The 26,918-nt window shown below is 40.8% G+C and overlaps 1 protein-coding gene across 1 annotated transcript in view; it reads left to right on the top strand.

Moving 5' to 3' along the window:
- The first annotated feature begins 8,794 nt into the window (after window positions 1-8,794).
- The window catches only part of TMEM117 (transmembrane protein 117), a 221,393-nt gene continuing 203,269 nt past the window's right edge, over window positions 8,795-26,918 (top strand). The window contains exons 1-2 of the mRNA XM_082308399.1: window positions 8,795-8,901; window positions 10,929-11,233. Coding sequence (XP_082164525.1) covers window positions 10,957-11,233 — 277 coding nt within the window. The 5' untranslated portion in view covers window positions 8,795-8,901; window positions 10,929-10,956. The remainder of the gene's footprint in view (window positions 8,902-10,928; window positions 11,234-26,918) is intronic.

Raw genomic sequence — 26,918 nt, 5'->3', positions numbered from 1 at the left:
TCCGAACATTGAGCAGTTGACCACTACACACAGGATGCGACCATCCAACCAGTTCCTTATCTACTGAATATCAGGTTCCCTCAAATGGCTCCTTGTATGCTTCTCATTGCTGTTTTACAGTCTTATCCAAATTTCCAAAGAAATTAAGAAAAGGTTCAAACTTGTTAGATAATTCCACTTTTTGATGTAGGCATCATGAGGACAGCTAAGACCTCCTGAGAGATGTCAAAGCTGGGGTGAAAGAATGGGAGGACCTGGGACAAAGGATTCCTCCTACTCACAGGGTCCCACTTGTGGGAGAGGAATTCAGGCAGACAGGGCTTTCTCCTGAGTCACTCACAAGTGACACCCAGTTTCTACCCATAAATTACTATTAAAAAATAGTAGCAAGAAAACATGGGAAGATTTATCCCAAAAGGTCTCCATGAGGCCAATTAGGGATTTCAGTGCTAACTGTTTGCAGAAAGCATTCTGAGATGTGACAGAATAAAACTCTAGCATAGATCCTTACTCTGCAGTGCTTACTGTTTAAATGGACAGAAATGCAGAGGAAGGGTAGGAGAAAGACTTGCAGTGAAACCTGAAGTAGTTGCATTGTTCCCTTCTAGCATTTAAGACTGATCTGTTGGTGCTCAGCTCCTTGCACTTTGTTTCCAGCAGAATAAGACCCTCACAGGCACACACAAGCCCAGATGTATGCTATGTCTCAGCATAAGCTGAAGGTCTCCAGTACTTCACTTTAGTTCCAGAAGATTCTACAGTGCACTCACCGCTCTTCTAACAAATAAAGGAAATTCAATAAACAAACAAAGGACATTTTGACCGCACTGTACATTCTTACTTGTTCTCTCAGGCACTTATTCAAAGTGCCTGTCCATTTTCAGTGGATTTCCAGCTGCTAAATAAATTATTACATTTATGATTGTAATTTTTTTTTTTCATAAGTATGCTTTTTCGCAGTGCATTAGTGTGAGCTAAAAATAACAGACATTTGTCACAGGCTATTCTTTGGCCATTGAAAAAATGTCTATTTGCATAATAGATACTGTGTATCCCTGTATATGATGAGAAGAAGCTTTAAAGAAAGGTCACAAAGCTTGGTCTTCTCATCACTTGTACAGAACTAAAAATCTTACAGAAAAAAAACCTGCTCTCTAGGCATAGTGTATATATGATTCTCTTATTAATTAACTTAAGACTATGATTAGCGCTCTCATGTTTAGTATTGGTATATTTGATTATTTTCAGTGAGATTATAGTTCTGATTCACCAAGTGCTACCATTTGGACAGTCACATTGAAGTTGTTAGCAAGCATAGCTGACTTGTATTCCTGGGGCTTGATCCACTGCTTGGACAAGCCATGCTTTGCACAAGACACCCGTATGTGTGTGCTTCAGCAGGGACAGATTTGCTCCTCAGCTATATTAGTGCAGTGTCCGGTTTGCCATAGCCTCTATTGAGACACCCAAGGCAGCAGCCAGTGCCTCATAGTGCTCCCCGCCCTGGCTGTGTTTCTGTTCCCCCGATCCAGTCAGTTGTATATGGCAGTGCACAATCAGCTCTCAGGCTCCTTTTAATTGCATTAGATAGCATACTCCAATTTCAGGTATGCAGAGATTTGAAAATAAAGTCTTTTAATTGTTTGAGTTATCACACTGTGCTTGAGTTTAAAGCAGTACTTCTGTCAAGATGCAAAATTTTTATGTCATGCTACACCTATTTTTGTTCTAATAGAAATAGGATCAAGACACAGGGAGTTTATACGACAACACAATAAAGCCTTCAGACTTTTTTTTTACACAGGCAATGTGTTGTTATACTGTAGTTATACAGAGTACAGCTGTTCATTGCACTTTGGAAGAACACAATGAGATACAGTACTTGAAAACAAGACTTTTTTTTTAGTCCTATATTTTTTCATGAGGTTAAGAAATTACCCTTCATTATTTTTATTAATTTTTTTCTTTAGTATTCAATAAACCAACAAAGCTTAAATTATTTTCTTGTCAGATAGTAATCTGAGGCCTGCTTATATGAAAGAATATAAAGCTCATACTAAACAAAACATGTGATGTTATATTTTTCTTACTGGAGTTCAGCAACATTAGAGTATATTTTCCCAAAGACTTACTGTTTCTCTGAACTTTTGTCTTCCAGCTTTAATCCTTTCTGAAATCTTCTTTTACCATTGCAATAAACTTGGACAGTGTGATTAAGCAGTATCTGTGGAAGGCTGAACTCAGATTCCACTTTTTCTTAATTTGTGTTTTCTCTAATTCTGTATATGCAACTATCAATGCAGCTGCAAGCAGATTATTCCTTTCTTTTCCTAGTACAGAAGTCACATCTGGTTGTTCTATTAGTTGAAAGCATCCATATGGCCAGCAGATGCACTTAAAAGGTATTTAATTAGTGGCGTAAGTTCACCTCACTAGACAGTTCTTCAGCGATTTTATCTAGGCTAGGTGTGTGCTAGTTGTCTGTTGAAATCAGTATGATTATTTGAAGTAGAATGACACTTACCTGGACTAAATTTGGTCTGGATGAATAGAAGTACTTCATTCAAGTGTAAGTTTTGTTTATCATCTGACTATCATCTTTGAAACTTCCAGTACAGCTTCTGCTTTAACCTTGGTAAGCCCTTTATCATTTGACTCCAGGACTGAAGTTCTGTTTCACCGTATGTAAAAGGTCACTTAAAGTTCTGCCTCCACAGTTCTCCTACAGCTTTTTGTCCAAGTTCCGTTAGTATCACAAAATTAGATATATGTATTAAATTCTGCTCAAAATTTTATTTTTGTGGTTTAACCTATCAACAATGATGAAACCACCCCTTAACTTCACCTTGGCAAAGTAAAACTTGTGTGACAAGGATCAAAAAGTACATATTGATCACCCAGATCCCAAGATTCCACTACCATTTTTAGCCAGAGCATCATTTATATTTGTTAAAATCTATATCCAAGCTCTTGTTTCATTTTTTTCTGCCTTATAGAAACAGCAGGTATAATTTGTTCCTATTCACATTCATATTTGCTTTGAAATGTTTTGTCTTGTACCCAACAGGTCAAACAGACCAGAGGTTTACCATCAGAGATGTGTCCTTTTGCCATTATTTTTCGTTTCCCTCATCTTAAGTAATTTGCAATCTCTTTCTTGTTTCATCGACGAAAAATGTTCAAGAGAACCAGAAATAAGGCCCTTTGTCAAGACTTGGAAGCCTATTAGTTCACCTGTGTATTGTGTATAACGTTGATTTTGTGCTGTTCTCATTATTTCATTGAAATGTCAGTAGGTATCTGATCACATAAATACTTTGAGGAGTTCAGGTATATACTGGTACTGACCTAACCAAACAAATGCAATTATCTCCTAAAGTGACATCAGGACAGTTTTTCAAATAGTGTGTTCTGTCAGCTCGTATTATTGCTGGTTGTTCTTGCAGAAACAGAGGCACTGGTTAGGCCAAAATCACCACTAAACCTGGTGACGACTGTGACTTACGGGGAGGGGGGGGGAAGGGGGTTAACCCCAGTCAGCAACCAAGCACTACACAGCCATTCGCTCACAGCCGCTCGCTCACCCTCCCCTCCCGCCCCCCAGTGGGACGGGGGAGAGAATTGGAAACAAAAAATAAAACCTGTGGGTTGAGAGGAAGAGAAAATAATAATAATAATAATAATAATAATAATAATAATAATAATAATAATAATAATAATAATAATAATGAATATACAAAACAAGTGATGCACAATCCAATTGCTCACCACCCGCTGACCAATGCCCAGCCCCTCCCCGAGCAGCGATCGCTGCCCCCCAGCCCACTCCCCCCAGTTTATATACTGAGCATGACGCCATACGGTATGGCATAGCCCTGTGGCCAGTCGGGGTCAGCTGTCCTGGCTGTGCCCCCTCCCAGCTTCTTGTGCACCGGGCAGAGCACGGGAAGCTGGAAAGTCCTTGACCAGTGTAAGCACTACTGAGCAACAACTAAAACATCCCTGTGTTATCAGCATTATTCTCATCCTAAATCCAAACCACAGCACCATACCAGCTACTAGGAAGAAAATTAACTCTATCCCAGCCGAAACCAGGACATTGTGGAGGGGGAGATTGCATGGCTGCACAGTCTGCACCACTGCCTTCCATTTGGTTATTCCAGTTCTTCTCCCTTTCACTTCTTTCAGTAACTGAGACCTGAACCTGCCTTTCCCATATCTTTGCCCAGGCTTGCTGTCAGCCTGGGAAGCCTGTAATTAAGTAGGTCATCCTGTTTGCCCTTTAAATATTGTTACAACATTAGCTTTCTTCTAGTTCTATGAAATTTCCTCAGCATTTCAGAAGTTGTTAGGAAGCAAATTTAATGATTAACATTGCTGTTTATCATGTTTTTAATACATTTTTCTAATAACTCTTCAACCTGCCACTTAAAAATAAATGTTTAATTTAAGTTGCTGCTGCTTACTATCCTTTCATAGTATTGATTTAATGGAGAGTATTTCAATGTTATATAATCTGAGAGCACTGTTTATGTTTTCCAAATATGCAATAGAAATATTTCTGCTGTTCCACATTCTTTTAGACAATTCTATTTTTCACATCTAGTAGTAAAGCAGTACTAGTATTTGCAATGTCATTGTCTCTGATTAACTTAACATTCTTACTTTCCATGGGATATGTATTTTTGCCCTTTCTTTCTTCTAAGTTCTTAAATTATTTAACTCTTTAGTTATACACTAACTGTTGCCAGCTTTTGTTTTTTCTCCATTTGTTTCATGTTTTAATGTGCTGCTTTCTCCTCTTTTAGACAGTAAGAAGCAAGTTGGGGATGCAAATAATGAATAGATCTTAAGTGGTATAGCTGAGACAGGTTGCCATAACCATGACTGTGAAATTTCAAAGGGCAAAATGTTCTGTTCTAAGGATGTTTTTTGCAAGTGTACTGGATCCGGCCTGGGATGGAGTTAACTTTCTTCATAGCAGCGATATGGTTCTGTGTTTTGGGTTTGTGGTTAAAACAGCGTTGAAAACACACTGATGTTTTGGCTATTGCTGAGAAGTGCTTGCACAGGGTCAAGGCTGTCTCCCACTGCCCACACTCCCATCCCAGCGAGTAGGCTGGGGGTGGGCAAGAAGTTGGGAGGGGACACAGCCAGGACAGCTGACCCCAGCTGACCAAAGGGATACTCCATGCCACATGGCATCAAGCCCAGCAATAAAACAGGGTAGAGGAAAAGGGCAGGATGGGGGTAGGCTTCAAAGCTGGCTATCAGAGACCGACCAAGCATTGGTCTGCTTGTGGGCCTTGGTGAGTGATTGCCTTAGCATCACTTTTTTTTTTATCCTCACTTATTACATTTTATTAATTCTCGCTTTTTTCCCCTCACTTATTAAGCCATCTTTATCTCGATCCACAAGTTTTCTCTCTTTTTCTCCTATTTTCTCCCCTGTCCTGCTGGGGAAGGAGGCAGGGGGAGTGAGCTAGCAGCTGCATGGGTGCTTACCTGCTGGCTGGGGTCAACCCACAACAGCGGGGTGGAAGAAAAATACATTAGGAGCACAGTCCCTGAGTAATGGGGTTTTGAGGTTTGAGGGAATGAATTACTTTTTCCAAGCAGCAAGCCAGGGGAGAGGCATTTTTGCAACCACAGATGAAAGGAGTGGGAGGACAGGGTGAGAGAGCTGGGACTGTTTAACCTTGAGAAGAGAAGGCTCAAGGGAGGGGATCTTACCAATGTATCTGAAAGCCCTATAGCAGGGGTAAAGAAGATGAAGCCAGGCTCTTCTCAGAGGCAATGGGCACAAACTGAAATACAGGAAGCTCTATTTAACAGATGAAAAAAACTTTTTACTGGGAGGGTGCTCAAACATTGGAACAGATTGCGCTAAGAGGTTGTGGAGTCTCCAACCTTGGATATACTCAAAACCCAACTGGACACAACCCTGCTCCAAGCATAGGGCTGAACTAGAAGATCTCCAGAGGCTGCTTCCAGCCTCAGCTGTGATGTGATTCTGTGAAATTTCATGGTTGTTAAGTGACTTACAGCTTTACGGATCAAGCAGCCAAGCACATAGTCGGTATAGATAACATGGGATATCAGAGAACTTTCTCAGATGAAGCTGTAGCATTTTTTTCCAATCTCCAGAATTACCTCTCAGTCCTGGATACGCAGGATTTTATAATTAATTGCATTTTCTTTTTATTTTGTTTTTGAATAGAGTGATTCCATGAGTCTTTTTAGTTTGGACCTGCAGCCTTTCCACTGACAAAACTAGCAATTCTGCTTTGGCATAGAAAAGCAAAGAAACCTGTCTCTTAGTACAGCATCATTATTTTGGAACATACTGTAGCTCAGCGCGTGTTCCTGCACCAGACAGGGTTGTCTGAGGCAGCGGAGTCTTGTAAGAGAACTTTCCAGTTACAGACTAATGTGCAGAAGGCTGATTCCTCATATTTGAATGTAAAATGACTCTACAGAAATTGATACTGCAGTAAGTATATATACAGTTAGTTCAATAGTCGCAGCTCTCTGCTGAAAACCAGGTGTAAAAGGATAGCCTTTACACAAGCGCTACTTTATAGTAGGAGTGCTGGTAAAATAGTTCCATTCACAAGTATCGAAACTAGCATTTCAAGATGACTCATTGTCCTGACTCAACCTGCTTTTTAGGTTCAACTTACTGGTTTTACTGCTGGCCTGTTCAGTTGCTGACAATTTCGTAGATAAGAGTTTGTTTATCTTCTTCTTTTGCTGACAGTTCCTGTTTTTTAGTGAGTGGGCCTGATTAGTCTTGCCTACTTAGATTATTTGTTAATTGTTGCTATTCAGGTATGTATTTCATCAACTAAATCTTGATTGCCTGATTCAAAAAAGGAATAGGAGTGGTTCAGCTGTTTTTTGATATGAGAGTGAAATATTATACTTTTTGGAAAAATACTGGCTTTCTCTAAGAAAGCAATTGCAGCGTGAAATTTGGGGGAGGTATAGGGCACACATGCTTTTTGGTTACTTAATAGAAAAGTAGCCGATTTTCATTTGATTGACTTAGTGGCTTCAAAAACTTGCTCACTGATTTATTATCTGAAAAAAATGTGCATGAACACTGTAGTTGCGGCATGGGTTTCCAACTGAGCTGAAAAGAATTTTTTTTAGTGTGTAGGTGCATGAAGAGTGTGATCTCTTTTGTGGTGGGTGCTGCCTCCTTCTCTGTGGATTCTCATTTGCTGAACAGAAGGAGACTGATTGCTGCAAGTGTGGCAGCGCACACAGAACTGTTGCATGAACAGGCAGTGCTGTACACTGTATTTCTGTATTCTTTCATTGCACGTGATGATTTTTTGTCTCTGAATATTTTAAATTTCTGTTTACTGTAAAGGTAGCTTGAGGCGGGGGGGGGGTAGTGTTAAATATTGATTGTTGCATCTTTCTACCTAAAACTGAGGGTTTCGTAGGTTATTCCACTGAGGAAGATAATGTGGTGATTATGTCAGATACCTTCAATACAGTTATGTTTATTTACAAAAATATATAAAACTATATTGCCGTAAGTACAGAAGGGATACACAAGTCTTCATCTGGTGCTTGTTCTGGTTGTGCTGGTCTTTCACAACACGACTCGCCTAAAGACCCTTCCACATTCCTCAGTGGACCTTGCCCATGTTCCTCCGTACCTTGGCCTGAAGTAGCCAAATGTATATCCGTGTTTGAAGTCTGATGCCGTATTTCAGTTACCTGCTCCCACGGGGTTGCCTGACTTTTCACAACAATACATCGAGGCTGTGTCCGGCAACTTCAGGTTGGTTTCGCCTGTCTTCAGCAATGAGCAGAACTAGTACATATTGCATTAAGACCCAGTCATAATGCAATGCCAAGAGCATCCTGTAAACGTTTTCTCGGGATGTCAGCAGTACCAGCACACTGGCACTAGGGACCACGTCCCACATAAAAAGGCTTTGGTTGACAATTCAGCTGAAGTGCAATGTCAACAACTCCGTCAGGCTGCACAGAGGCATTTTGCCCGACGGAGTGACACCACTGACTGCATACGCCCCTTGGAGACTGGCCGCGGCCTCACGATAGCCCCCCGCCATGTGAGCAGAACGGGTATCGACCGCCCTCCCCTCCCAAACATGAGGGGTTCCCTCAGTCTTCCTGAGGGAGCTGTTATTGCCAGCCCTGGGCTTTGGGGTAATACGCCTCCAGATTTGACCCCGTATTTCCCGTATTTGTCATTTTCTACAGCGAATTTACTTAATACTGGAGCCTGACCGGTGGGAATTGAGTGTCGCTCCGGTTTCGTTCACCTCCCCTGGCTGGATAAGCCCCCGTGGCTCCCAGCCCACCATTTTCCAGCGGGAATAAAGACACCCGTGGGAATAACGCGCACGTTTCGGGTCCTTGCCGGCAGGCTCCGGGGGAGCGACAGGCGGCGACAGGCGGGGACAGGCGGGGACAGGCAGGGGCGCCGGGACCCTGCCGCAGCGGCGCCGCCCGCTGCCGCCGCGGCTGCGGCACCGCCGGGGCCGCCGCGGCCCCGCTCCCTGCACCGGCGCTCGCCCGCGCCCGGGAGCGGAGCGGAGCGGAACGGCGGGGAGGGGCGGGGAGGGGCGGGGCGCCGCCGCCGCCGCCGCCGCAGCCGCAGCCGCTCCCTCCCCGCGGCGGCCGGGGGGCGGGACGCCGCGGCAGCGGCAGCGCCAGCGCCGCTGTCAGCGCCCGAGGGGCCGGGGGGGCCCTGCCGGCCGCGGGCAGCTGCGGGGGGCTGCCGGCGCCCAGCGCTGCGGAGCGGCGCGGAACGGAGCGGAGCGGAGCGGGGCCGGCCGCTGCTGAGAGCCGCACCGCGGCAGGCGCGGAGCCGCGCCGCAGCAGCACCGCGCCCGCGGCGCCGGATCCCCCGTCGCGGTGAGTGGGGCGGGCGGCGGGCGGCGGGCGGGCAGCCCCGGCCCGGCGGCGCCGCGCGGGCCCGTGGCCCGGTGCCCCCCGGGGCGGCGGCGGCGGCCGCAGCTGCGCGGGGTGACGCGGCCGCGGGTCCCCGGGTCTGCGCCGGGGGCAGGGGGAGATGGGCCGATTTAACAGGTTGCGGTGGGCGCCTGGTGCGTGGCTTTCTCGGCACGCTCGCCTTCGGCGTTGAGGCAGGCAGGAGCAGGCTTTTAATTAGCTATTTAGCACTGCTGCTATTTCAGATGTTGGCTTCTTATGCTATAAAACGCTTCCTAGGAAGCTGCGTCTTCAGTTGGGTGTCTAATTTAAACTCTCGGGTATCCGGCAGCTGCCGAAAATGTCAGGACATAGAGTTGTTTATTTCCAGCCCCATTCGGGCATTCAGATGGTTCATACACATAAGGAGACACCAAAACTTTTCTTCCCGTTGACAGGAAGAAAGGAGAACATAAAATAGCTCTGGGCATCCTTGTGGCTCTAAAGGCAGTTTAATTTCCCTGAAGTGGTATTTTCTTAGGCTGCGGGGCCAATGACCCTTGCTTTAAATCACTTTATTCATAAAGTTTTCAAAGGGCTTTCACTTCCTTGTGCCAACTTTTTAACTCTCTAATGTGTTTTTTTTTCTTCTTCATATGTAATTTATGCATAATGGGACATTATTAATTTTTATTATTTACTGAATGCATTGTCTGAATCTGCTGAGAGGTTCTTTTATCCTTTTGATTTAATGGGTACAGGATTCCTTGTAATTTTACAAATATAAATCGGATTATAGAGTTAAATAATTTTGAAGGGACTACCTAAAGGGAGACACTGTAATTCAAGCCGTTTGTAAGTTTGCAAAGTGGTACTTCGTCAGAAGTCCAAGAAGGGATGAGTAATTGCTTGGGTTTTTTTAGGTCTTTTGCTGCAATTTGGGTTTGGTTTTTTTTTTTTTTTCCCCTGCAGGGCATATGACATTTGCAAAAATCTGTACTGTTCAAATTAAGTACACTGTATCCTTCAAGGATCGTGCTGTAATAAACAAGCAATATTATTAGATACTCTTTTTTTTTTCTTTTCTTCCTACACTCTGTGTCCCTTGAATAACTGCGGTGTTCTGCAAGACAAAGGCCTTGTATCTTTGTGCATACAAAGTGGTTCAACAGGATGAAACAACTAATTTGTTGTGAATAAAAGAAAAAGAAATCAAATGGCATACAACTGAAACATTAACCGTGCTCAGTTGCATTTTTCCATAGCAGTACTTCATAAGTAGGCAAGCTTCGAAATACAATTTTTGTATTTGTACAAAACAGTCTGTGCTCGGGACACTCTTATTTTCCAGTTTTGAAAATATGCTTAATTATAGGTGTACTCCCTGAAGTCAATGAAAAGATTTCCACAGGCTTGCCTGACATGCAAAGATTAATTCTAGCAACTTTTCCATCATGTTATTCCTTCATATAAACACAACTTTCTGATGTTGCTGGGGTATATGCTTGTAAGCTTCCCGGAGATGAGGCAATAGTAGACCTCACTGGACTTACGGGCTTGTTCCATCCTTCTCCTATAAGGGGAAAGATTCAATTTAGGCTTAGCATGAACATTTGTGAAATATGTGTTGTATTTTTTGGAATGTGGCTGGAAAGGCACTCTGAGTTTCATGTAGCCTGTTGTGTTCGTACATGCTGTATTTTCGTGCCCCATTATGGATCTGTAATTTTAAAGAGATAGTGTAGAAATGTTTGAGAGTGAAAATCCTGTGCTATAATGTATATATGTTTATTTGTTGTTTTTACATTGGAATGGGCAGAAATTTCAGTTTTTCTCTGCCTGGATCTAACTGTATCTTTTGATTGAAACTTTCATTGCTAGTCATGTCTGAAGTGTTAAAAATTACTGATGACAGGATTACAGTGATTTGATTTTTGTAATGTGCAGGTATCTCCTAAGCTCTGAGAATTCTGGGTATGTATAACATTGTGCATTTGTGTCTTTACATACAGGCAAAGAACAGTTCTACAGATTCTGAGGATGGATAAAGACTTCCGCTACTACTTCCAGCACCCGTGGTCTCGCTTAGTTGTGGCTTACTTAGTGATCTTCTTTAACTTCTTAATATTTGCTGAGGACCCAGTATCTCACAGTCAGACAGAAGCCAATGTTATTGTTGTTGGTAATTGTTTCTCCTTTGTAACAAATAAATACCCTGAAGGAGGAGGCTGGAGATTTTTGAAGGTGTTTCTGTGGCTGCTTGCCATTCTCACAGGACTGATAGCTGGGAAATTTCTCTTCCATCAGCGCCTGTTTGGTAAGTTACATGATGCACCTACTGACTTCCTGATAATGGCTTTCTGACTTCTCCTTTTAGCTTTCTATCCATTGCAATATTGTAAGCTTTGCTACTAATCGCTTCAGCTGTTTAGAGCTGTATAGAACTTAGTACATCAAAGCTTCCATCATCGTGGAAATTAATGCCATGTCTACTTATGTGAGCATAATTCACAATGATTTCAGTCAAAAAAGGCTAAAAGTAGTGAAAGCTGACATGTTTTAAATACTTGAGAGGTCAGTGATTTTCAGTATTATGAAAATACTCCTTTGCATCTTCAGACCGATTTTTAAATCCTGTTATATAATTGTCGTGGTTTAACCCCTGTTGGCAACCAAGCATCACAGAGCCGCTCACTCACCCTCCCTCCCGCCCCCGCAGTGGGATGGGGGAGAGAATTGGAAAAAAAAAGTAAAACCCGTGGGTTGAGATAAAGACACTTTAATAGGACAGCAGAGGAAGAGAAAATAATAATGATAATGGTAAAAGAATATACAAAACAAGTGATGCACAATGCAGTTGTTCACCCCCCGCTGACCAATGCCCAGTGGGTCCCTGAGCAGTGATCGCTGTCCCCAGGCCAGCTCCCCCAGTTTATACACTGAGCATGACGCCATACGGTATGGCATAGCCCTGTGGCCAGTCGGGGTCAGCTGTCCTGGCTGTGCCCCCTCCCAGCTTCTTGTGCACCGGGCAGAGCACGGGAAGCTGGAAAGTCCTTGACCGGTGTAAACACTACTCAGCAGCAACTAAAACATCAGTGTGTTATCAACATTATTCTCATCCTAAATCCAAAACACAGCACTATGCCAGCTACTAGGAAGAAAATTAACTCTATCCCAGCCAAAACCAGGACAAGAATTTTCTCAGCAATTTGCAGAAAAGGCATTGTTCTTTGGGGCGGTGACACTGTGTGTCTTGCCAAAACTCACGTAAGTGGAAGCAGAGGCTGTTGTTAGTATTAGCAGAGCTGTGCTGAAGACCTCCCACGTGAAAACAGGAATTCTAGAGAAGCAGGACTTGTCTGTCTCCTAGTACAACAGCGAGTCAGTGAAATGGAAGGGTAGGAAATGGAAAAAAACATGACAGTAAATGCTTTCGTACACAAGATGGGAGTAAACTGGGGAACTTGTTGCACATGGACTGACTGAAAGGAATGGAATGACCCTGGGTTAAATTCTGAGACTGAGAACTTAGTGTAAATATATAGAGATACAAAATTGTCTATCATTGTCTTAACTGAGTCATGTAGTAAATGTAGAAAATGTTGCATCTGAGGGCTCAAGGCTGTCTCTAAGTATTAGAGATAAGTAGTAATCGTGGAAAAGGTTACTTCACTCCTGCCAGCTGCACCGTTCTTTGAAACATCTGATTCTAAGAATGTCATTGCCGGTCTAGATGGTCTAGTCCTATATTCTTATACTGGTAGGACTGCAGGATGGATGGTTACGGGAACACCTCGAAGCACATGAGCGATAGGCCATTTCCTCAGTCTGTCTCATTCTATTAAGATAGAAAGAGAGCCACTATCGTTTCAATAAATCAAATGTAAAGCTGTTATGTCAAGGAGTGAACAAGCAAAGCCACATCAAGAGACTTCTCTTAATACAGGCTTCTCTTGAAGCACTTACTCTGAAAAATAGTTGAGCATCTTGTTGGCTACTTAGTGTTCATTTTACCTTAATGTAATGATAAACGTTAAATGTCTCCATAAACAGGACATTTTACCTTAATTCCTGGGCTCTGGAGCAAGCACTGTCACAATAATGTTTTCCACTCTGGCTTCCGCAGTTGAGGAATGATTTTGTTAAATTGGAGAAGATTAGGGAAAAATAATGAAACTGGTGATAAAATTGGAAAATAAGCCCTACAGTGAGAGGATGGAGGTGATAAAGGAAAGATTAGAGAGTGACTTGCTCAAATTTGACTTGAAGGACAGAACCTTCAGTCCAGCAAATGTATTGCAAGGTCCAGTGCTTGGAAGTGGCAAATAGCCAGCACTTCTTTTTTTTTAACTGAAAGGCTAGACAGTCAGTGGAACAAGTTGTTACAGGATGCGGCTTCATCAAGACGTGAATTTTTCTTTTTAGGAATATGTTCTAGTCTGACTACTGAGTAATTCTCTGCCTTCTATCTAGGTAGGTTATGATGATAATTCTTTCTGGATTTGTAAGTGTATATCATAGGACGTAGCTTAACATAAATTTCAAAGTGGCTTGAATCAGCATTACTGCCAAAAGGAGAAGGTTTGCCCAGCCTTCAGTGTCTGCTGCGTTGTGCTTTTGTGCAGTTGCTCAGTGAAACACGATAGGGAACTTACCCACATTAGCAGTACCCATCTTTAATTTCTGTGAGGATCACGTCTCTGATGATACCGATGTTTGTGACAGCCCAAAGAAGAGATCAGCATTGGGAGGAAACTAACAGGCAAGAGATTCCTGCCGCCGATGGCAGTGCTGGCTTACGGCTATTTACAGTTATAGTCTGGGCGAGCAGTATGAATGTAGATGCACTCTGATCTGAGGCTAGTTGCTGCATGTTGAGTTTCATGGCAATTTGAACCAATGTAGATCTGCCACAGTCCCACCCTCCCAGCCCCAGCCACATTGTTCTGGTGCCTCCTTGAGCCAGCGCTGCTGTTGATGTCATGGAGCAGCGAGCCAGCTCAGGCAGCTGATCCCGTGGAAAACCGGTTGCTTCTGCTGTTGTCTACAGCAGCTCCTTGAACTGAGGCGGTGGCTTGGGTGGCAACGCTGATGCAACGGCCAAGGACTGTGCAGCCAAGATAGCCGGGGGCAGCGGCAGCCCTACCTTGTGTTGGCTCGAGTGCTGTGGGACTGCACCCACACAGTGTGTCAGTGGAAATATGCTGTTGCTTGTGATACACTGCGAGCAGATGGCAGTCGGTGTGACTGAGGATCTGGCTGTATCGCTGATTGATGTGGCCGCGCTAGCTGTAAACTAGCTAGTGTGGATAGCGATCGCATTGATGAGATGATGATGTGGGTTTACAGCTTGAGTGTATCGCTGGGTCTCCAGAAGATTTGTACAGCCCATGCTGAAATCTTTCCTGCCAGTTATTTGCCACTGTTTTAATGTCTTCACTGCCTAGAGATCCCTCCTTTTATTGAGATCCTCATTGACTACGCCCTCTGGATCTCCTGGCATCAAGCGCTTAATGATTTCACCCCTTTATTGTTTTTAATTTCCCTAGTCTGTCTTTTTAAGTAGCTGCTGCTTCTGTAATTTTTTTCAATTTAATCCTTTTTTTATCATGTATAATAGCTTGGAACCATTCTGTTTGTTTATTTTTCTCTGATAAGCTCTGTTCATAGAGGAAATTGTGCCTGGTTGTTTCTTGTGGCCTGTGTATAACTTCCTGCAGTCAGGAAACCAAATAGCAGCAGTCAATCTTCCCCTGTCAGATCTTGGCTCACAGTGTATGCTGCAAATTGAAATTGAGAAGGATTAGTCTGCACATCTCACTTTAGATGAAGAGGAGTGGAAAGGATTTTCTTTATCTATGCCCTTCCTGCTCTTTTGTCCCTTGTCTTGCTGCTGAGTTTGCATATGAACTAGAAAAATAGTGTAGCTAGAACTACATCATCGTTATCATCGGTGACAGACACTGTCAGGTAGCCATGACTGTCATGAACTATAAAAGTAATAGAAATAAATTCAAGCATGTTATGTTCCTAAAAGCAGAAGGAGAAGGGTGCTGGAAACAATATTTAGGCTTCATCTCTCTGAGTTCATAGAGAGATAAGGGAGTAGGTAAACTATATTGCTGAGAAGTAGAGATCTTGACTAGAGAACATGGTGGGGTGTTTTCCTTTGATAATATTCATTGCAGCCTTTGAACAGTGACCTCTTCGGGGACTTCTTCAAGACACTGCTCATGACTTAAAACAAGATGAGAAAACAATTACATTTCTTGCACTTCAGTCAAGAAATAACTTATTTCATTTGATAAACGTCTCCTGTGATAAATATTTCCGAGGAAAACAGCCTTTATCTAGTACATTCTGTATATCTTTATGGCATATGGTCAGAACAAACGGAAATTTAAAATTGCCTTTTGGCTGTTATCCACTATATTCTTTTGACTCATCACTAAGCATACCTTCTATTTGGTTAGGTATTGTGTTCTGACATGTTTTTTATTTTGCGATGGAAAATGAAAGGTCATAGATGAATATTGGAAGTTTGGGGAAACATAAAATAAGGACGTATGCCCCTGTTATTTTTTGTTCTGCATGAGAGAGTTACTTGAGACGGGGAAAAGTGGTGTCTTTGCACTTACTTAGAGATTTTTTGATTTATTTTCTGCTTTATTAAAAACAGAAAGAGCTTACAAATTGACCCCATTTGATGACACTATGCATTCAGAAAATGCATTCAAATCTTAACTCCTGAGTTAAAAGAAATTCCTGAATAAGCTCTTGCACATTTTTCATATTGCTTTGGGGCACTGTCTGGAAAATAACACAGCGTTTAGTGGGTAGAAGGTGTGTGTTTTAATAGGCACCTTTTCAGCACATGCATAGTTGCAGTTCTGTGCTCCAACCTCAGGCCCAAATTCTGAGTTCAGGGGGAGTTTTTTTGGCCCAAATTGCAGGCTGTGCATATTGTATCAATGTATAAAACTGATCTATCATGTACATTTAAAATCATCTTTCATTTGAATAGACTTTTAGCAGTATGGATAAATAGGCAGTATATTTGGAAAAAATAATATCTTAATTTTTTCAGTCCAGCATCTTCACTTTGACTGCATATTGAATACATCAGTTTTTAAAAACATGCTGTATAAAATGTGTATGTTTCTACCTGCCCATTTTTCTGATTCTAAGTGATTATAAAGATGTATTAAAATCTGATTAAAAGCCTGTGATTACAGAGACTGGATTTTATTCAATTGCCTATGACTATGCCTAGATTTATATTTGTAAGTTCCTTTCTAAATCATGTGGATAGAAACTAAATACTTAATATGTTATAACAAATTATGGAAAACAAGATATATATAACTAAAGCCATATTTCTTAAAACAGGGGAATCGTCATACTACTGCAAGCATATCAGAGCAGTTGAATAAATGTTGAATTTAATGGGTTGCTCTCTTACAAATGTTCACAGTAGGCAATTTATTTAGAATTAAATGATAATCTGAGCTTCATAGACACTGGAATGAATAAATGAAGCTGTCATTATAGGAATTGCACTGAGTTGTGGGTACACACTAATGTTGCAAATTTTTTAATGGACAGTAGTGCTATGCTGGGAGCAATTTTGGGATAGACAGTTTCAAACAAAACACCCACTGATGACCCGTTGTCTGAAAGCATTACTCTCTGTCAAACATCTTATCTGGAAGGCTCTAAAAGATACTGCAAACCTATTATAAACAGACTCTTCAGTGTCTGCTTTTATGCTGAAAGTTAAAGTGTGTATCAACTGAAGCAATGAACATACGCAGGTTGCAAGAGGAAATTAGGCAGAATGGGATTTAGTCAGGATGATAATGCACTACATGTGAGAAAAGTGAATCTGTTAACAGACATAGAATAAGTTCATACAATAGTACGTATATGATTAATTAGTATCCTGATATATTAAGGGTCATGTTAGTGTAAAATCTGGGCTGTGGTATTGCTGCTAGTGTTGCTGTGGCGTATCACTTTCATAGCGGTGCTTGCACAATAGCTAATGAGCCAAACGTGATCTGTTTTGTAAAAAAAAAAAAAAAAAAAAAAAAAAAAAAAAAGATGTGATAAGACTCTTGCATGGCTGTTTTTCAGCCAGACTGTTTCCCATTCTCATTTGATAGTAGTTATATGAACAGTTATGCCACCATCTGTAGGAACAAATGATGGGTGTATGGCAATACTTGCATCAAATTCTAACCTGATTGATAGAGCATATTCTTTTCTGTTGTCAGGTCTGTATCTTACATTACAATAAGATCTGTCACTTAATACCCAGCAACTTTGTTCCTGCTTTTTCTTTTCCATTGATGACTTCAGCCTAATAGAAAGCAACTAATGTGATAGCTGGTAAAAAAATACTGTCTTCCAGAGCCTGTTCAGTATGAATTTCAGTAACAATGATCAAGTAAATGCTGTTGAAGGCATTCAAGGTCTACTGTGATTGCTTCGCAGTCGATTCACCTCTTTTGTTTCCAGTAAAATGTTGAAGCAATACAATAAGATTATTTTGGTACTATAAAATGTGTGCCAAGGGGCCAATCTAACAGTTTGCTAATAATAACGCAAAAATTACTGTGAGCAAGCATTTTTGAGATCCAGAATCCTCAACAAAAAAACATAAAAAGGGAGAAGCTCACAGCCAGCCACTGAATGAGTGCAGGCTCATCAGATTCCAGCTCTGGCGCATTGCCAATAGTTTAAAATAAACTTCACATCATTCATGAGGGAGACCACAAGTGACCTTTGAAATATAAATGAAAAGCATGCAAGTGACCTCCTAATTTCTTCTTCTACTCTTGTATTTTTAGAAGAGCTGTAACATTTTACTTCTTCCTCTCTTCATGCTCAATGAGAAGACTGCCATCATTTGCGCTTAGCGTTAGTTGTGGAATCAGTCTGATCCCATATTACCTCTGGGTAGTAAATTATAGAGCTTAATGGGAGAGGTACAGGCAGTAGCTACAAAAAGATTAATCTTTCTTCAGTGAAAGCTTTGATTCTACTGGAAGCTCATCTCCCATTCCCCAAGCAGCAGCATGAGACTGCGAGAAGAGCTACATGTGTCAGATTATCCCTAATGGGAAGGCTCTAGAGAATATTTAGTATCCAGTGACTGAAAACTAAAAATAAGTTCATTGCTACTTAATATTGATATGTCAGCTCTGTGTTTTGATCTTTTTGACGTGACTTTCAGGTTTTTCTTTCCATTTAAGACTGGGAGTGAGTTTGGAATGATGCCTGCCGCTTACAGGAATAATATGTCTCTGTTCCCCGATTTCCAGAAATAGAAGTGAGTTTATTCCTAGCAGGAGCAGCCTGATGAGCATAGTACAGATGCAACATAGTGCAGGGGCAAATTTCTTCTGTCCTTATTCCATACAGCAAGGAGACGGAGAGGGTGTTAGTGTGGAACATCGCCTCGCCGTGTGCCCGATGGAGAGCCCCGAGGACTACATGATCTCCATGGTCATGCTGTGCCCTTTCAAAGATCCCCTTGGGCTGTCAGAGTGGCATGGAGGTCCTTCACGTACCAGACAGCATTTCTCTTTGTGTGACCTTGCTGGGACTCCAAATGTGTGACTACTTTATGAAGTTACATATTTACTTTTAAAAAAAAAAAAAAAAACAAAATGAAAAAACCTCAACATTCTGGGCTTTAAAAAAAATTGAATATGTTCTCAGGATTTAAGAACTATTTAGCAAATAGTAAGTGTGGTTTATACATTTCTTAAAGATATTTTGCATGTGGCACAATGAAAAAACTTGTAAATGTACTGACTAGCCGGAGTGGCTTTTAGGGGGAGGGATCAGTAATTGTTCCCTGTGAGACAGGTAGGGCGGTAACACAGTATTTCTAAATGTGATTCCTGAGACAGACGAGGCACATAACCTCATTTCAGATGCTAGCAAACAGTTTTCTGCTTTCTTTTTTCTCTCTTTTCATCAGAAGGGGCAGTACACCATTCCCCACTGGGTAGCCCCTGCCAGGGGATGGCAGGAACAGCAGAGACTTTTCTGCTTTGAGGATTCAGGTTCTCCCTGGTGCCTCCAGGTGGGAAAGGAGTCTCCCAGGGGCAGACTGGGCGTCTGGGTGGAGACAGATAGCAGCAGAGCCTCAGGGCAAGGTGAACCGAGGCAAGAACAGTAAATGTTGAGTAACTCATTGTAAGAAGCAATGATCTTGTGAAGGTTTTACAAACAAATGACTTTTCATCCAAATTTTCTCAAAGCTTGGTTCAGATAAAACACTATAATTTCCTTTGCTTTCTACTTAAGGTGAGATGTTCTTACCTATCGACCATGTTTCACTCCAGAGACAGCTGCATTTCAGTCCTAAGCAGAGTCAATTCCACCATATATTACCTAACTACCTTTTAGGAACACTTTGACATTTAATCCACAAATAGCCCTCACTTGTTATTGCCCAGTCACCGGCATGGCATGGTTCTTTGGTGCCATTATGAAGGCCTCGTTAGAACCGACTTCCCCTTTGCGTAGTTATGGAGCTGCCCAATCTCTGCAGCACAGCATAAGAGCAGATGACTACATAGGTGTTGGGGAGCAAGACTCTTGAAATTTTCAAGTAAAAATGCTGATGGTAATTTAATTATGGTTATGATGGTATTTTAATGATGACGATGGTAATTAGAAAAACATTAGGTGTTTTCCTGTGTGATATAAATGTCCAAAAACATTTAAAATGTTTAAAGTGATGTTCTCCCTGAACCTCAGCAAAGCAGGTATTTAAGATTTCTGAGATTACATAACCAAACATGAGTTAAAAATTGGAGGCAACAATCATGTTTTCATGTTTTCCACATTGCCTTATCTGCCTATTCCACTTCTAATATAGTAACTTTTGCCTTTTCCTTTGTCTTATGCATCTATCAGTTACCTAGAATGATAAAAATTAATATCTTTTGCATATTCAAATTGACCATTGAATAAATTATGACAAAGTAGCTGATTTAGATGTGATTATCACCTCTGTATTTTTGTGATTTATAAGGTTTCAGAACATTGCAAACTTTGTGGGTTAAACCAGTGATGCTTCTGGCTCAGTATCTGACAGTAGCCCACTGTGGATGCTAAGATAAAGTATAGGAATAGGAAAGACTGTACTGCTAACTCCCAGAATAGTTTCTCAGCCTCCAACAATTTGTTCAGAATTCAAACAAAAATATGCCTATTTTTAGATGCCTTTGACAGTCATTCTGAAGACAAATAATAAAGGTAGTAGTTAGCAGTAGTCTTTGTTCCTGCCTACCTGTTACTAAGAAGCAAGTCCTCAAATTTTCACATGTACTCATAAACCCCCAAATTTACCAAGTCCTTCATCCTCCTACTTCTGTTAAGATACTGGGAAACTTGCTGGTTTTGGCCATTTGTCTGAAGTCCAGAGAAACTGAAAATTTAAAAACAGTTCGTTGAAAAGAGGCAGAATCTTCTGCTGAGGTTGTCCTGTCTTTTAAATTGCCTTGAGTTCATCTTTCATCTGCAACACTGGGGTGTAATCTTTTAAAGTGGACAGCTACTTAGGGCTTTGTAGGCTCACTTATGCAGATACTAAATAATGTTTTCTGTTTCTGGGACACTGATGCAATGTGTGTCTACTAAGAAGCACACTTTCATTTGATACTAAAGCAAAGAAGAAACTAAATCTGTACAAGATTCAGTCAAAGTCAAACATACTAAACAAATAATGAAAATGAGATTGTGACAGAGGGGGCATAAAAGGATAAGGCAGGATCGAGGAAAATGTTCCTAGATAGTCACAGAAACAACAATATTTAATTTTAGTTTACCTGAGAGGAAGTGAACAAGGGCTAAAGTTTGAGAGATCCCAGCTTTAATTAACAACCAGCCACAAATATCCTAGCGCTCTTGCTAATCTGTGGTCGTAGATGTAAGTGACAAAAAATATGGATCTTAATTCACTCTTGGCAGTGTAATGTGTTGGAATTTCATGAGGTATAGGAAGTGAAGAAGAAACTAAAACCTAGTATTTTATGTGGATCTTCTGTGGAGTTCCTGATCAACTACTGAAGACAAGACTTTTCCCTGGCACAGTTACCCCATTTGCTGCAGAGCACAGGCTCTTCACTCACCTCCTCCTCTGGGTAGTGCCCTGGAAATCAGATTGACACCTGATATAATTACATTACAAGACAAAAATCAAGAGTAGGAGTTCTTGTGTTACTTACATTGAGGTATGTTCAATCTAAGTATATATTCAATCCCTATTTTTCATTTTTATAGTTACAGACCTTATCCCTCAAGAGACATGCCATGAAGCCATCTCACACATCTTGTTGAGGGAAGCAGGTTAAGCCTGTTCTAGCCATTTCCTTGGTGTGACGTGTCATGGAAAGGTGAAGTCCTTCAAAGGCCACTTCCTCAGAGATGGAAGAGCACGTGTATTCCTAAGTATGTCAGTGTCACTAAGGTGTCTTTGGCACTATGAAAGGCACTATTCGTTTTGTGACTGAATAATTCATATTATTTGAAATTGAACCCCTTTATAACTAGACCTCTCAAGGAGTCTCCGTGGATATTTTGTGACCATTGTAAATGCCTCAAGACAAAATTTATGGTTATTTTTCAATACATACAAGATGTACTGAATGTAGTCTAACAAGATATTCCTAAAATAACTACTACTTCGAAATGAGTGAAGACATTTTTGATTCTGTTGAAGAGGTTTAAATTCCTTACTCTGAGAGGGAAAGAACCTTCCTCTGAAAGAGCTGGAAATGTTCAGCAGCAAAACTGAGAAGGTGCCCCATAACCTCAAGGAAACAAGTCCCGTGTACTGTTTGCTGTGCCTGTTTCTTGTTAAGACACTAGCATCTCAAGGTGGAGAGCTCTTCTTTGCCTATTTGAAGATTAAGATGCTGCACACTATGGTGCTGCACATAAAACATTCTGGACCTGAAAGCTGCATCATTGACATGCCTTTATTATTTCTCTTTGTCTTAGATCCTGAACTGTATAAGTTGTTGTCCATCTAAAAGTTGGACAGAAGCACCTTTAGAGGTGGAATGGTTTTCTGTAGCACTACCAGATTTCCCAGGGAACAGCCTTTTGCCATATTAACATATAGAGGTGGATGGAAAAGGCTTTCTTCCCCAACAGTTCACCAGCACCTTTCACCTTTGATGATTTCAATTTTGATCATTCAGACCTGTCTTCTGACTCAAACTCTCTTTGAGTAGCCTCTAAGATTAGTTAGTTTGCTGCTTGCAGAGTGCTCCAGTGGAGGGTTATACTGTGCTTGCTTCCCTTGTGATACTGAAATTTGGGAAAGGCCACGTGCATGTCTCCTCACCAGCAGGAAGCTTCTCCCTGGGGGCTGACCTTAGTTTTTAATGGTTTAAACTGTTTGAACTGCATGGGGACTTTCTTCCTTTACCTTCTCTCAGTGAAAATGGCCTTTCTAGGGACTGCTGTCTAAGCTAAAAGAGCTGATGAAATCCAGGCTCTCAAAGTATGCCCAGACATTGCATTCCTTAGCGGTCACTTTTAGACTTTGTCCAAAGTCAGAATCTTACCTTAGCCCATCAGTCCATCCTCATTCACCCTTTTTTTTCCCAATTCTCACCAAAATCTTACCTAATCCCAGATGACATAAAACTTAAAACTCTTCAGACATTGTACAGGCTGAAGTTTTTTATTAGAAAAACTGCAGTTATTTCAGCTCTCAATTAGGGTTTGTATTGTATATGTGAAGAGCTTACAGAGGCAGCCTGCATGTACCCAGAGGTTATCAGAATGCCTTTCTGGGTGTCAAACTAAATCTTAACTTAGTCGAGGCTCATATAAGGTTGTGTATGAAATATGAATTATTGATCCTTGGATTTCCAGGTGCGATTTGATGTGCTGATATTGTTGGGGTGGAATTGGTGTAGATCGTATGCTTACGTTTGTGTCGGACTTTTTTTTGTATCGGACTCTCCTTTTGCCTTCCGACGTCAGGCAAGCGTGCAAATGTCTCTCTAGGGATGCATTCTGCCCTAAGTTACTCCAGGAATGCGTTTTTCCTAACCTGACAGAAACTGTAGCTCTTTACAATGCATCAGCTCAGTCATGGTTTCCATGCCTCACCTTCCAGCAAAACTAACCGCTCAGCTGGGATTCAGATTTATCAAGAAAATGAGTGATGACAGATCTGTTATTCTCATGCTGTGGTAATGGCTACGGCATATGAGGTCCTGCTGTTACATAACAGGAGTGGTTGTTGCAATTACAGTCTGTGTAAACAACTGGCCAGAACCACAGTTATCAGAGGAAAATTAGCTTTGAGAAGCAATTCAGACAGGAATAATTATCTTTCAACAGAGGAGCACCTTCTAGTGGTACTGAATGAATATGGCAGCTAGTTAAACAGTTTCTCTAAATAAGGAGACGTAAATATGCTAGATGAAGAATAGCTGTACACTATTTTTGTGATTAAATTGATAATTAATTTAAAAACAAACCTGAGTAGGGAAAGCATATATTTGAAAAAAATACATTTTTCAATTACAGCACCCCCCCCCATTAGCTTACTAGCTTTTTATGCACTTACCATTAAATAGTATTTTTGTGTGTTCTACTGTGGAACATACCCACCCTTTGGCTTTTTTTAGTAATGAAAATTTTGTTTCATTATGTATCTGATTTAGCTCCAAAGGAAATTTGCTATGGAACTGTTGTTTTGTCCAAAGTTTCACTGATTGTTAACACAGTTTCTCCATCCAATTTATTTCTAGTGAAGACATATTTCTCAGTATAGTATTTGCCACGGTTACTTACTTTTGCAAATAACATAGTATCAAATGACTTAAAATTAAATTTTTCCAAAGTTGCTACTAAATACAGTAGATATGGTGGTTTAGCTGATATTGTGGATTTCTACTCTTTCAATTTGTATGTACCAAATAATCCTTTTTGGACACCATTACATAGTGTATGTAATAAAAATGAATAATGTGCTATTTCTAGAAAGGCAAATTAGGATTAATGAGCAATGCCTAATATTATGTCATTGCAGGAGGTTTGTTTTGTGCATTAGTGGAAGCTATCTGTATGAAACAGATATTCATACTCAGATTTTCATTGGGTTCCTTTGAATTTTGCAACTTTGTGAAAAAATGTCAAATATCTAAAGTTCAATTTTCAGGTGGTTAAAAGAAGACAAAACTTTAGTTCTACTTTGTAGTTCTGTAAACATAATCCTGTGTTATCAAAGTAGAGAACTTGACCTTTTTTCTTGAAGAACTTTTTCAGCATCTGGAAACTTGAGCCCAAAGTTGAAATAGGTCTTGCAAACGTTTTAACCAGTGAAAGCTCATTCCATATCGCTTGCTTTGGGTGTGCCATTATGAAATAGATTTCTTGAAATAAGGAGTATTTTTGCATCCTCTGTCCCGTGGTAGGGGGGCAAAGGGGTGGTAAGACAACTGGGAACCTGGGGCCGAGTGAATGGGGTTGGGGCTTTGTCTAGTGCTTCTGTAACAGTGGGCATAAAATTCTGCAAAATATTGGAAGTGCCACGCAGTCACTTGTTAGAAGTACAACTGCCTAACCCTTAGCTGGTTTGAGTCTGGTAGAATAATAATCAGCTTCCCTGAAGTAAGATCTATGCTTCTTGCAGCACATACTAATATTGATAGAGGGCTTGATCAACTGATTTTATCCCTTTTCCGTGCACAGACAATTGTCTGTCTGGACACATATACAGATGCTAGTTGAGAATTATATAGCTCATGAAACAATAGTTTTCACCAAGTCTGAAAACTCTCAGAACTAAGTGCGTGCCCCCGTATTTCATTGTAGGCTAGACAGCCATCTTGGTTGTCATTGGAATATACTTTCTCTTGGTCCCGCAACATCAATTCTTGACTCGTCTTGTGCATTTGAAACGCAAACATGCTCTGTAACCCCTGGGGTGTCTGTTTGTGAGATGTAGTGACAGTGTCCAAAATAGACAACATAGTTGCAAATATTTATCGAAGACAAGAAATCAGACAAGAGCCATTGTTAATCTGTACATACTGAAATTAAATCAGGAAGCTGTCTCTGGTCTGCATACTTTACACCTCCAATTAGAACTGGAGAGAGGGAACCTCCTGTGTGGGAGCTCTTATCCATAGCGGGGGTCTAGACAAAAAATAGCGTACTCTGTTCTTGACCAGGAGGGAGTCTAGCTCATTTGGTTTTCGTGGTTTGTTTGTTTGTTTGTTTGTTTTGTTTTGTTTTGTTTTTTAATTAAAATGAGCATTGTTTCCCTTCCTTTGATACACAGATTCTTTTTCTTAGAACAGCTGCTCTCTCCTGTATTTGACTGATCAAGTGACTGCTTTTTTGCATCAAGAAAATGTAAATCTGTTTTTTTCTCATGCTCTCTGCCAGTCTTTGATGGCTCAGCATGCACGCTTAGTAGTGACCCTTACATTCCCCTCACTGAGTCCCACAGGCAGCGTAGCTTGCCTTAGTCCCATAGAAAATCTCTGGCAAAGCTCGTGGTCAAATCTAAATCTCTTTTGAGTTCCAGTTCAGCACTGGGGTTAGTTGTGGGTGGCTGTTTACTGTCAGCCTCCGCTGCATGTGTTTGATAGAAAGGGGCATTGCTCATTCAAATCATGCTAAAGGTTTATTATGCATATTTGCTATTATTTAAATATATTATTTAAACATATGAAACTATTTAAATGTAAACATACTAAACTATGTTTATATTTTTATATGTTTACACTAAGATCAAGTTTGTAATTTTCTGCGCCACAATACTGCATTTTGGAGCACTTACTGCAATGACCATTTGTAAACCTGTAGATGCTGCTAGATGGATGAGGATGAAATCTGCTTTGTTTTCTGACTCAAAAAATGCTTTATAAGTGTTTATTTAAAAAGGCTGCTTGATGGATGGGTTGTAAGCAACTCCACTTATTGTTAAAAAGAAGCTTGCAAATCAGTTTCAGTGCAGTTTCAGGAGAAAAGAACAAACTTTGAATAAAAAATGGAAATAATTATTTTGACAAGTCATTACAGAATATCACTGAACTGATATTGAAAAACAGAGATTACTGCACTGCCCTTCAGAGTTCAACATCAGCATTATATGGGATACAAATACTGCTATGTTTCTTTTACCTACTGTGAAATTTGGATTCTGGGGCATTCAAAGAAGAAAATGTAGTTTCTATTAGATGCTACAGATAAGATGATGAAACATTGTAACTCTAAAATGCGAAAAGGGAGGAGAATCATGAAATTACTTTTAGAGGTCTGGCAGTTACAAAAAAGGTTTCTTAAAAATGCTAAAAATTCTTAAAGAATAAAGAGTGCAAAAATATGATTAATACTTACATGCCCTCTAGCCAGCTTTTCTTTTGTTATGCAGTAAGGGTATCTAAAGAGAGGAAATTTTTTATCAATCACGTTCATTTTATAACCTGGCATACAGTCACATAGAATTAAAAAATCTATACCTCAAGAACAAGCGTGTTAGCATTTTCTATTGCTAACGCAGGTTTTTAAGTTGCTTCCCTACTACAAAATGTTCTAAAACGTTACTGGAAATCAATATCTATTTTTACAGGTTTCCTTTTAACTGCATCAGCACAATTGTCTAAACCTGAAGTAATAACATCAGTAAGAGTAAAGGCTATAATTAAAATTGTATGTTAAATCTGTATAATGGAAATTGACAGATGCAGAAAAATTCTGAATTAAGCCTGCCCACACACTGTAATTCTGGCATAGCTTTAAGTCTTCCCCTATTGTCTGCTTTTCCAGCTTTTTCACAACAGCAGCTCGAGGTATTGCATCTGGGTAATAGTCGTAACATTAATGTAAAGGAAAGAGGGAGATGTGGTGCCTTTGTGAATCCCCTGCAACGGTCGGTACGGCAGATGGCACTGACCATTACCACCCCGCTCTCCATTGCCTTTGGGCAGTGAAAAGGAAATGTT

The sequence above is a fragment of the Platalea leucorodia genome (genome assembly GCF_965183815.1).
Source record: "Platalea leucorodia genome assembly, chromosome: 4".
In the NCBI taxonomy this organism is placed as follows: Eukaryota; Metazoa; Chordata; class Aves; order Pelecaniformes; family Threskiornithidae; genus Platalea; species Platalea leucorodia.
Note: the sequence above shows the minus strand (reverse complement) of the source record. Positions and strands in the feature narration are given on the sequence as shown.